At 54.6% G+C, this 11,486-nt stretch overlaps 2 protein-coding genes across 2 annotated transcripts in view; one reads left to right on the top strand and one right to left on the bottom strand.

Moving 5' to 3' along the window:
- The window catches only part of SIRT2 (sirtuin 2), a 256,350-nt gene that overhangs the window by 232,068 nt on the left and 12,796 nt on the right, over positions 1–11,486 (top strand). The window lies entirely within an intron of this gene.
- On the bottom strand, positions 5,468–11,291 carry NFKBIB (NFKB inhibitor beta). Its single transcript, XM_032776278.2, is given in 7 exon segments — positions 5,468–5,881; positions 7,680–7,913; positions 8,033–8,121; positions 8,771–8,999; positions 9,902–10,007; positions 10,757–10,805; positions 10,808–11,291. Coding segments are annotated over 7 exon segments (1,116 nt in total). The 5' UTR covers positions 11,169–11,291; the 3' UTR covers positions 5,468–5,833.

The following is an 11,486-nucleotide window of genomic DNA, read 5'->3' as shown; positions in this document are numbered from 1 at the left end:
TGTTCTGTGCAGGTCAGACTAGACGATCACCATGTCCTCTCCCCCCTCCCTGCAGTGAAACAGCCCTCTGAAAGTTAATGCTCATGATCAGGTCTCTAAATGCTCCGCTGTGGCCTTTTTCATCATCCGGTCCGAGGCCAAACGTAACCAGTACGGCTGCGTGCGTGGACAAGCCTGTGAAGCTGTTTTTAGGGGACTGGTAACGGTGGGAAAATTAAGCCCATGTAGGAGTGGAGTGTAAGGTCGGATCAGCCAGTGGGATGTCTAAGGCCTCGTCTTGACACCAGACACTGCACCGGGCTAGGTAGCGCAGCAGCTGAACACCAGTGTAGCATGACTTCCTGCAGGGGAATATCGTTATTGCGGTGTAATTCCCCCCGTACCAGGGGTTCTCCCAATAGACTACAGCGCCGTTATAACAGCGCTATAAATCACATCCCAAAACAAAACACTCACACTTCTCCTCCCCGAGCCATGCACGCGGATGATCATTAACTAGTTTTGCAAGGTCCAGACCCTCAAAGGTGTTTCGGCACCTAACTGGTTAAAAAGCACACACCTCTGCTGGAAAAAATACAATTCCCTCAACTGAACCGTGCCAGCACTGCTTGTGGTGTCTCACTTCCACCCCCTCCTCTCTGCGTGGGCTGCTGGACTGGTTTGGGGCGGGTCTTCGCGACGGCAACAGGGAAAGACGCGAGTGTGTTTCTAAAGAAAAGGGGCACGGGGTTGTGACCACCACACACAAGTGGCAGGGGAGGATTCAGGGCAGCCGTGGAACCCAGACACACTGTTACGCGCACCTTGCACTGGACTAGATTGGCAACTGGGGTTTGGAAAGTGACTATGTTTTAAGTTGATTGCGTCCCTTTGGAAGGTCTGCACCGCCCACGGGAGACTGATTTTTTTTCTTTTCAGCTAAAGCTCTGGCTCTTGTTGACTTTTTTCCGACTGCAAAGTACCAGAGGGTTGCAAGAAAGGACTCCCAGCACCTGTTCGTCGACTGCTTTAATAAGCAAAGGGAGAACCTGAATCTGACTGTTAAATGTGGAGTTGTATTAACTGCCCCATAGCTTCATGAATGCAGTTAGTTGTTCAGTGGTGCCGCCGAAAACCAGGAAGGAGAGAATTAAGGTACATGACGCCCCTGCAAACGCACAAGTGATTTTCTCAGGTATGTCAGCTTGGTTCAAGCCACGCTGGAGAAGCAACTTTTCCTGGGGATAACTTGAAATATTGCTACCCCAAATGGGCAACGGCTGTTAGACACTAGCTGAGATCAATTCCAGGAGGGTGAGATCAATTTGGGGCTAGTTTGACCTTCTGGGGTGTGCAAAAAAAGCTAAGGACTATAAACTACTGATGTCGCAGGGACAGCTGAAACAACCCCAGCTTTGGACTAGGAGCCCCCCCCCCCAACCGTCATGTGACTGGGCAGTTTGAGACAATGCAGCTTCCGGCTTGTTTTGCAATGCACTACGAGCCAGAAGAAAGGTTGCGCCCCTCTCCCCGACATGTGAACGGCTCCCCATTCATTTCAGTGGCTTTTACAAACATGTTAACTACCTCCAGCACATGGACCATCTAGTCATTTCACGCTCCCAGTAGGGCAGCATCCAGGCCTCTTCTGTGATCACTTGTAAATCAGGCACAGAAGCTCTGACACGTTTCCCTTTTCAGGGTCAAACTCTCCTGGCAGTAGGGGGGCAGTTTTTAAAGATTTGTCTTTTTTGGGGGGGAGCCATACCCCACTTGTTCTCCTTGGAGGGAGGACAAGCCATAATGAGCTTAATCTGCAACAAGGGAGGTGAGATATTAGGACAAACTTTCTGACTTTCAGGGGAGTGAAGCTCCGAACCAGGTGTCCCAGGAAGGTTGTGGGGTCCCCGTCCCTGGAGGTTTTTAAGGACAGGTTGGACTTGGTCCTGCCTCAGCACAGGGGGCTGGCCTAGACGACCTCCCGAGGTCCCTTCCAGCCCTACACATCTGAGTCGGAGTGCTTGGAAAACGCAGCGCTGTCAGAGCTAATGTCACCCTAGGCAGAGCCAACATAAAGCCTAGATGTCAGATTCCTTCAAAACCCCTGGAACGTCTTCGGAGGGAAAAACTGGCTGGCGGAGCTAGCTCAGTATCACAGCCCACAGTGGGTACTCTACTCTGGAATAAGTGGCTCTATTCCAGGATAAAGAACAGGAGTACCTGTGGCACCTTAGAGACTAACACATTTATTTGAGCATAAGTTTTTGTGGGCTAAAGCCCACTTCATCAGATGTAGCAAACTCCAGAGAGGGAAGCACACACGGGGGAGCAGGGGCAGGGCTAGATCAGGGAGGCAGCATGGCCTAGTGGGTAGAGCACTTGGCTGGACCTCAGGCGTCAGGGATTCCAGGCCCAACTCTGCCACTGGCCTGGTGCATGACCTTGGACAAGTCACTTCCCCTTTCTGTGCCTCAGTTTTCCTGGCTGTAAAATGGGGATAAAATGCTGCTTACCTCCTTTGTACGGCACTTTGAGCTCTATGGATGGGAAGCGCTATGTAAGAACCTGGTATTATTAGAGCTGGACTATCGCTGTGATGCAGCAAGTCCAATCCTCTGTCCAAACACCCTCCACACAGACACCAAACATGCTGTATAGGTCAAGCAGTAGCTTTAATCTCATCCCCCATCACTGGTCAAAAACATACACGATACAGAGAGTGAGGAGAAAGAAAACACAGACACGGAACCTTATAAAGTTAGACGACAGCTTATACAAAACTCACAACATAGCTTAAAACCCACACGCACTGGACATGAGTTATGTGGGGTCTGTGTCTCTAGACACAGACCCAGCTTACATAGAAAAAGCCATTTCCCTTCTGCTGGGAGAAGAATGTGGCCGTTTTTTCAGCCCGGTGTTAGAGAACTCAGCCAGGGACCAGGTTGCTTTCGGGAGCTAAACTGGAGCCTCCTGAACAAGGGTCCCTCATGCAATGGATCAAAACCCATTCAGGAGGCTGGGAGGTCAGTCTGTCCATTCCAAGACCACCAGGGCTGAGGCCTGCTCCATGAAGCAATGTTGTAACAGTAGAACCAGGTCACTGGGCGAGTGGGGGGAGGGGGGGTGTTTACTGATAGCAAAACAGTCCAGTCGCTAGTGTGGACAGTTAGACTGGTCTAGAGGTGCCTTATATTGGTACAGCCCATTCCCCTTCCCAGAGGGGAAATAAAGCACCTTTGTGTCAGTATAACTGCTTGCCCGCAGAAGGGACTGAAAAACTTTAACTAGACAGACACACAGAGGCAGCATGGCCCAGTGCATAGAGCCCTGGACCAGGGACTTGTTGAACCTGGGTTCTACTCCCAGTTTGGCCACTGGCCTGCTGGGTGACCTTGGGCAACTCATTGTGCCTCCATTTTCCCATCTGTAAAATGGGGACAATGAGCCTGACCTCCATTGTCACCTCCTGCTGCACTCAGCCAGGTGGTGTTGAAGTGCTACAACTTGTGCGTTAGACAAGCCCTTTCGTAAATAAGTACGGAGGCCGAAAGGGCTCAGTCCTGCTCCACTTGAAAAGCATTATTGACTCTAACCGAGTCAGGTCCCTCAGTCCTTCACACTGGGGCAAATGAACTAAAAATCCAACCCCACTTCCCAGGAAGGCTACTGAGTCCAGGCTCCCCCTGACACATCCAGAGCCCACACCCACCTCCTGGTACTGAGATCATATTGATGTCAGCTAAGGTGCTCGGCCCTTGAGAATTAACCCCCGCCCCTTAAAAAACAGACAGCCCCAATCTTCCCTTACATTTTGGCCTGTGTTTTCATTTACAAGAAGCATGAGAATGTAAAGGAGGAAAGAGCAGCCTGTCGAACCAGGAGGATTTTGTTTAGAATTAGATCTTTTCTCCCCGCACCCTTCCAAAGCTCGAATGGAATGGTGGGGGGGGGTAGGTGTCAGAGCAGAGGGGGCGCAAATGGGTCTTACTGGAGTCAGGGCTAGAACTAATGCAGCCGGGGGGGGGGGAGGGGAGAAGAGGGGAGAAAGTAAATGGGTCTTACTGAAAAGCCATCTTTAACTAATGCAGCCAGTTTCTAAATCAAGTCTCAGGTCTGCTTAGGGCAGCTCTTCCAAAATTACCCCCCCAGCAAACAGAAGCAATTTCAGACAGCGCAGCACCCAGTGTCCAGTCTCCATTGAGGGTCCATGGTATTGGATGCAAAGATCAGAGCTAGTCGGGAATCTGACAAACCGTTCCCACCCCTGGGGGGAAAACACCACATCAATTTGTCAAAGCCAGACCTGCTTGTGACCAGGGCCTCTTTGGCGGACTTGCTCAGTTCAAAACACTGGGAGGGCGGTGCAGGTTTAAAACCAGTGGAATGTCCTGTTTTAACAAGGAAAGTTTCCAGTTTTGGAGTCAAAACAACTTTTGGTTTTGAAATGAATGAATTCAGACTTACAAAACGATCAAAATCTAACGCCTTAACTGGAATTATTTTCAGCCCTTCTGCTCAGGAAAGGCAGAGATGGGAGTTTTCAGCCCAATTTTGGGGCAAGTAAATGTTTTGATCTTCAAAAACATTAAGAAGATGGGAATACCGCTTCCCGCGCAGCTCCAGAAGAGACCCTATTGACACCCCGAGCCAATTACAGCATGAACGAGGCTTTACAGGCAGTCAACGGGCACAGAGGAAGAAAACTGACTCCCTCAGGGAAAGGAATGAAGATAGTCCCACCTTGCAGTACTGGCAGAGCTGCTTAGAAGAAGCCAAGATTAGCTAGGGACAAGAGGCCCTGTTCCTACACCAGACGGCACAGACGCAGTCTCTCTTTCTCCACGTCTGACCCAAATCAGACAGCTCCAAACACACCCTGACTCTTTCTAACCTCGCACCCCCACCTTTGAGATCTAAAAGGTCTCACTCTTTGCCCTCTCTTCCCTCCTCTTCCTCACTCTGCTCAGAACAGACCCCCACACCATTCTTCCCACCAGCCTCAACTTCTCCCCCACCCTGTCTGTTTCGATTCTCCTACCCTGCGTCGGAGCTATTGCCTTGCCTATCCTAAACGCTAGCAGAGGCCCAGATTTTCAAGAGCACTCACTCACCCTAGTCCTTACAGCCAGGGGAGGAGCCCAGGGCTGCACAGCGCTCAATCCATCCGCCTCAGTTTGGTGCTTAGATGGAAGCAGCTAAAAAGAATCCAGCTCCAAGTACTAAATCCAGCTAGAGTAAGGCGGTGTTCACTGCTTCTCAAGATAAAAGCAAACAGGCCCAAGGGGTTTGAAAGGCAGCTAAAAGCCAGCCAGAAATGCACCCCATTCTGTGCAGCTCCCCACCGACCCGAGTTGCTTGGTTATGGGACCAGCATCCGTGGACTCCAGCAAGACCCCTTGCATGGGTGGGGATGATGCTCCCACTTCGAAAGCAAACAGCCAGAGGCTCGATAGGGCAAAGGATGCAGCGAGCAGAGAAATCCAGCTGACGATCCAGCCCAGCTGCGACTGCAACGAGCAGCAGGTGCCGAAATACCATTTTATTTTAACGTAATCAAAATAACTCAATATAAACTGACTACACTAAAACACAGAAGAAAACGAACAAGTGAGGGGGGAAATAAACGGATTAGATCAATGCTCTGGTGAACTTTGGCTATCGGTTCCAAGCAGCGGGAGCTTTACACTGAGTTTTGTCAGAGACCGCAGCTTTTGGATAAATAGTTGGAACTAGCTGGGAACGGAGAGACTGAGCCACTGCCAAATTTATTCCCACAGCGGCAGAGCAGCATGCGAGTCTTTTATGGAGATGGGTAACGGCTCACGCTGCAGGCGATGCCGGCCCGGCCCCGTCAGTTCTTATAGTGTCCACTGTTGATAACGATGTCGTCATATTCCTCCTGAAAAATGGGAGAGCTTCGTTGATGACCGTAGCGGTACGGCTGGATCGAAGGGGGCGTGGGCGTGTTCAAAGACCATTACACAACAGGTGGGCAGGCCCAGATTAAAACAACTACGCACAGAAAATCTGCTGTCGCTGCCAATGCCCCACGTTCAGGTTTCTTTCCTTCTTCTATTAGGCTGTAGCAGGGTGGTTACCCTGCTCCTGCCCCGAAGGGCTTAAAGCAGCCGTGGGGGAAGGCTGTGGCTGGGAGCTGCTAAGCTGGGCTGATTGGGGAAGTGGCCGCAGATGCCTTGTATAGAAAGGCTGGGAGCCAGGAGCTCAGCAGTCTCTCTCTGCCTGTAGAGGGAGAAGGGCCTGGCTGCAGGGAGCTAGAGACAGGGTACCTGAGTGGAGCAGGGCTGGGGAAAGGCAGAGGAGCAGGAGCACTCCAGCCTGGAAAGCCCCAGGCTGCGGCCTAGCACAAGGCCAACAGGTACTGGGGATTGCAGAGGGCAGCCCAGGGGTAGGCCAAGGCAGCAGGTCCAAACCCTCCTTGGCAGCGATGAGTGGCTGATGCTGCAGTCTGCTCCAGGATGTGGGGCTAGACGATGACTGGCCATAGCCTTAAACTGAGGGGAGGTGGGGACAGTGGGTAGGGGTTCCCTGGGCAGGGGAGACCCTAAGACTGAGGGGTTTTGGCCAGGGGGCAGCACCCCATATAAAGTTGCACTGGGTCCTGGGAGGGACACAGGGACCAAGAGGGAGCGGATCACCAGCCTGCAGAGGGCACTCTGGAGCTGGAATGAGCTAATTCCTGGAACAGATCAACAGGAGGTGCTGCAGGGGTGAGTCCGCACGTCTACACGGGCTCATAGATCCTAAAGCCAGAAGGGATGACTATGATTGAGTCTGACTTCCTGTAAAACGCAGGCCCCAGAGCCGCCCGGAATTAATGGCTGTTTGAACTACAGCAGATTTTGGGGGAGGGGGAACTCACAAATCTTGATTTAAACATTGTCAGTGATGGAGAATCCATCACAGATCTAGGAAAATTAAGGACTAATGACTCTTAAAAATGTGCCCTTATCTCCTGAAGCGAGACAAGTCTGAATGCTTCAATTTCCAACTGCTAGGAGACTAAAGAGACATCTGCTGTCAAATTTCTCATACCCACGTAGCAGGATTGATTGGTGCCAGGGAGTGCTGGCTCCTTTAGGCTTGGCAATTCATAGCACTGGCATCCTGGGGCTTGCCACGTCAGTCATGAATGTTAAAAAAAAATTCCTCGAGCCCCGGCACCTCTTTTACTACCAATTAAGCATGGCAAGGCTGGTACTTACAAACCGATCCCAGCATCCCTTAACCTGGTCTGTGTTAATTCAAAATGACCAGAGACTCAAGGAAATCAATCCCTTTGAGAAGAGAATCCCTTGCTGGTGAAAGACCCCTTTGGTCCGCACTGCTGCCAGTCGCAATGCCAGCTTCCCTCCCCCCTCCCCCACTGTGTTTTAGAGGACCCACTCTAAGGGGGGGGTTCAGTCTCTGTGGGTCCTGTTTGATCTTCAGCGTCCACTAGGCTTACCCAGGAGTGGACTAGGAACCAGACTGAGACTCGCCAATTCATTCCACCTGAGAGGTGCTACACAGCTGGAGAACGGGAATGGCTTTCCAGCACTGCTGTCTAGAGGAGGATGGGCTGCTCCAGGACCGAGATGAGACACACTTGCAGGGGTGACGCTTGGCCTGGCTTCGCCCAGGTGCCAGCGACGCTCCAGCCTCCTGAGGCATTAATTCAGTACCCCCACCCCACTCACGTCACTGCTGTCAGCCAGGCTTTCCTCCGAATCCCAGTCGGGCTCCTCCGAGCCGAACTCCCGGAGCAGTTGCAAGATCTTTTGGTTGGGCCGGTGCACGGCGCTATAGATGGGGGTGTAACCAACATACATCCGGGCCCGCGGGTCCGCTCCGGCGCGCAGCAGGCACTCCACGACTTCCGGGCTCTGCGACTCCACCGCCAAGTGGAGGGGACTCCGCCCACAGCTCAGCTCCTGCCAGCGGTGGACAGACAAGTCAGCAAGGTTGCCATGGAGTACTCTCGGAAGGGTAAATGCCTTCCGATCTCTTCCCACCCCCCGTGGACATGATCCGCCCCAGCCCCAGCACTAACCGCCTTGTTGAGATCGGCTCCGGCACCCACAAGGAGCTTGACCACGTCGAGGTCCTTCCGCAGGACAGCCACATGCAGCGGCGTGTAACCTGTGGAAACCAAGAGTGGAAATTTTGATCAAGTTGATTTTTGTCTCCCTTGGGCCACCTACCAACCTATTGGTGGACCAGCTGGCTGCTGTCATGGCAACATGAGAGGATTGTTCGCCCTGCTACTGAGAAGGAAAAAAAAACAAACAACAAGACTAGAGGGATCTTTTATGGAGCAGCCTCATCGATTTCTTTGCTCCAGTCATGTCCTGCAACAGGGAGTTCCACAGGTTAACACTAGGCTATACAGCAGACTATGTATCCACCCAGCATGCTGCTTTCTGGTTTTTGTCATCCCCAAAGTGGCAGACCTCACTCTCAGTTAAGCCACTTCTGCACTCGGGGCAAATAAGCATTGAAGCCACTTGAGTGGTGGCCAAACTCTGATGTTCTCTGGCCCTTGGCTACGTTAGAGAAGCCTCGGGGCTGCTCTAACTCATGTTCGGCCCTCCACAGGCTCGGGGGAAGCAGAAAATAGCTGGAGCACTGCATGCTCTGGCCATGGGAGCTGGGCTGGTGCCAGGCTGTTGTGCCAGCTCCTTATTAGTCATGGAAGGGAAAAGGAAGGAGAGTGAGAATGCTCAGGACAAAGGTCCCACGTGTAACGGGCCCCGTGTATTTGCCAGGCAGGTGACGAGGGGCTCCATACCATCATAATTGGTGCAGTCCAACTGAGCGCAGGCGTCATTCCCCTCGCCAGCCCTGTGCCCGCTCAGCGATGCCAGGAGCCACTGTGCACAGTCCCGCCAGCCCTCCCGGCATGCCAGGTGCAGCGCTGTGTGGCCAGCTTTCTCCTGCATGCAGAGCCCCGCCCCGGCTGCCATCAGCTTGCGGACAAAGTTGGAGGCGCCGAGGATAACTGCAATGTGCAGTGCCGTCTGGAGAAGGACAGCGAGAGAGACGGGGGTGAGAAAGCTCAGGGTAGGTCTCCCCTAAATGGGGCCAGGCCTATCCTCATCAACAGCACTAGAGATCACTTCTTTCAGTGGGTTTCACCCCAAATTCTCCCGAACAGCTTTGCACCCTATATCCCAGGAACAGTGCTGAAATGCAGCCACCTCCAGGCAGGAGGACAGCCGCCAATTGCACAAGAGGGTCAGGAAATTTAGCTAAGGATGCCAGGGTAAATCCACTATTCTCACAAAAGCTGCCTGCAATACTCGGGCGCAGGGCAGACAAGGTCATATCCTCCCCGTGCACAAGGAGCTGCATGGAAATCAGTTTATCTGCCTGGGATGAGCGAAGATCTCAGGATGAGCGAAGATCGGCTTACGTCCTGAAACGAAGCCTTCCCTGACCCCGTATCTGCTTTGGTCCACTGCTGTCAAGCCCCCACGCTTGCTCCCCATCCCTCTGCCACAAAAGGGGCGGACGTGTTTTGATGCCAGCCCCGGTTCTTGAACACTTATTTTGCAGTAGCATCTCCATCAGGTTGGGACTCCATCGTGCCAGGTGCGGTACAAACACAAAGCTAGCAACAGTCCCTGTTCCAAAGAGATGGCTGGGCTCTGTAACACTCTTCCCTCCTCCCACAAGTCATTTATGATGCTGAAGGGTTTTTAACAAGGGGTTGCGTTTCATTTTCCAACCAGCACCCCAAGCATTCCATAAAGGAGGTGGCATCATGTAGGGACCAGACTGGGAGCCAGTACTCCCGAGTTCTGGCCCCCGGCTTGCTGTGCAATCTTCAGGCAAGCCAATTTGCCCCCTCATGCCTCAGTTTCCCCACTGTAAAAATGGAGGATGATACAGACAGGAAATGCTCCAGTCTTGGCCCAACCTGGCCCAGGTCGTTCTGCAGATCCAAGTATTCCGTCCCGGCCGTGTACTGCAGGATAGAATCCAGGAAGGCCTCATGCTCATGAATCACAGCCAGGTGGAGGGCTCTGGGGAGAGAAAAACAGATAACCACTCCAAGCAAAATGAAAAAGCGGTACCACCCAACTGGCTGAAAATACCACCCCTGAAAGAGAAGTGATTAGCAAGCAGAGGAATCGATCTAATCAGCAAAGAGCGTGCAAGCACCAAGCAGATGACGAGGTAGCAGGGAGGCCATAGGGCAAATCTTGTATGTGTTTGAGCAATGGAAAAAGCTCCCAACGGGGACCGATTTGCAGACGCTGCCTAAAGCGTCCCAAGCCCAAGAGACCAGTGATTGAGGACCACTGTCAATGGAGAGAGCTGTAGTGGGGGCTACAGGTTAGGGGGTGGTCTGTCTGCTGTGTGTCTGAAGTCCAAAACGAGAGCAGGGGGTGGCTGTGGGTCAGGACTGAGGAGCGCCCGGGGGACCTGAACCCCCACCCCATGCTGCACTTTCTCAAACAAAATGTTAGTTAAGACCCCAGCGCAGGGCTGCATCCCAGTGGTCCCGAGGCGCGTGGCTAAGAGCACAGGGCGGCGGTGCCCTGTCCCCGATTTGGCTTCCACGCAGCTTAGCCTCCAGGACGGGCCCCGCAGCAGGGCTGGCAGCAATGAGACGTTACCAGGGACCTGGCTGGCTTTGCCGATACGGACTGACACGGCTACCACGCCGACAGAGAGGGGGCCCTGCCAGAGGGGACGATCCCCGGGCCAGCGCCCCAGCCAGAGGGCGACCCCGGCCGAGGCCGAACGCAGCGGGCGCCCGCATACTTACGTGTCCCCGTCCTCGCTCACGAAGCCCAGGACGTGGTGCAGCCAGGCCCCGGGGCCACCGCGGCGCCTCCCAGCCCGGCCGCAGCTCCCGAGCGACGCCTCCGCCCTGGGTGACCGCCCCCATCCGCCCTCCACGGCCGCCCCCAGCCGGCTTCCTCCTCGCCCAGCGAGTCGCCCAGGGCGGAGTCCAGGCGCTCGCAGCCCGACCCGCAGGCGTCGGGGGTCCGGGGCCCGCCGGGGTCAGAGGTCACAGGGCGCCCGCCGGGGCAGGGGTCAGAGGTCGCGGGGGGGTGCGGGGGGGCCCGCAGGCCATCCTGGATCTGGCTGAGCTGCCCCTCGCTCAGCGAGCCCAGGCCGCTGTCGCACCAGTCCTCGCCCGCCTCCGGCCGCTTGGCCTCGCCCAGCTCCGCCATTACTGTGGGGCCCACCCTAACCCTGCGGCTCGCGGGGCGCCGCTGCCATGCCCGGGCCGGCGCCGCTGCCTCAGGCTGGGCCCATGGAGGGGATTTCGGGGCCCGGGGAATTCCCCCGCGCCCCAGCCAATCCCCAGCGGGCTTCTTGGGGCCGCGGGGCAGGCTGGGAGTTGTAGTGCTGGGCGCGCGGGGCAGGCTGGGAGTTGTGGTGCTCGGCGAGGGGCACGCTGGGAATAGGGGCGGGGCGCGCGGGGCGCTGGGAGTTGTAGTCCTGCCGCGGGGGGCGGACCCGGTCCCGAGCCGCAGTCGGGCCTGGCG

The sequence above is a fragment of the Chelonoidis abingdonii genome, chromosome 11 (genome assembly GCF_003597395.2).
Source record: "Chelonoidis abingdonii isolate Lonesome George chromosome 11, CheloAbing_2.0, whole genome shotgun sequence".
NCBI classification, from domain to species: domain Eukaryota; kingdom Metazoa; phylum Chordata; order Testudines; family Testudinidae; genus Chelonoidis; species Chelonoidis abingdonii.
The sequence above is the reverse complement of the archived record's forward strand: the minus strand, read 5'-3'. Positions and strand labels throughout refer to the sequence as shown.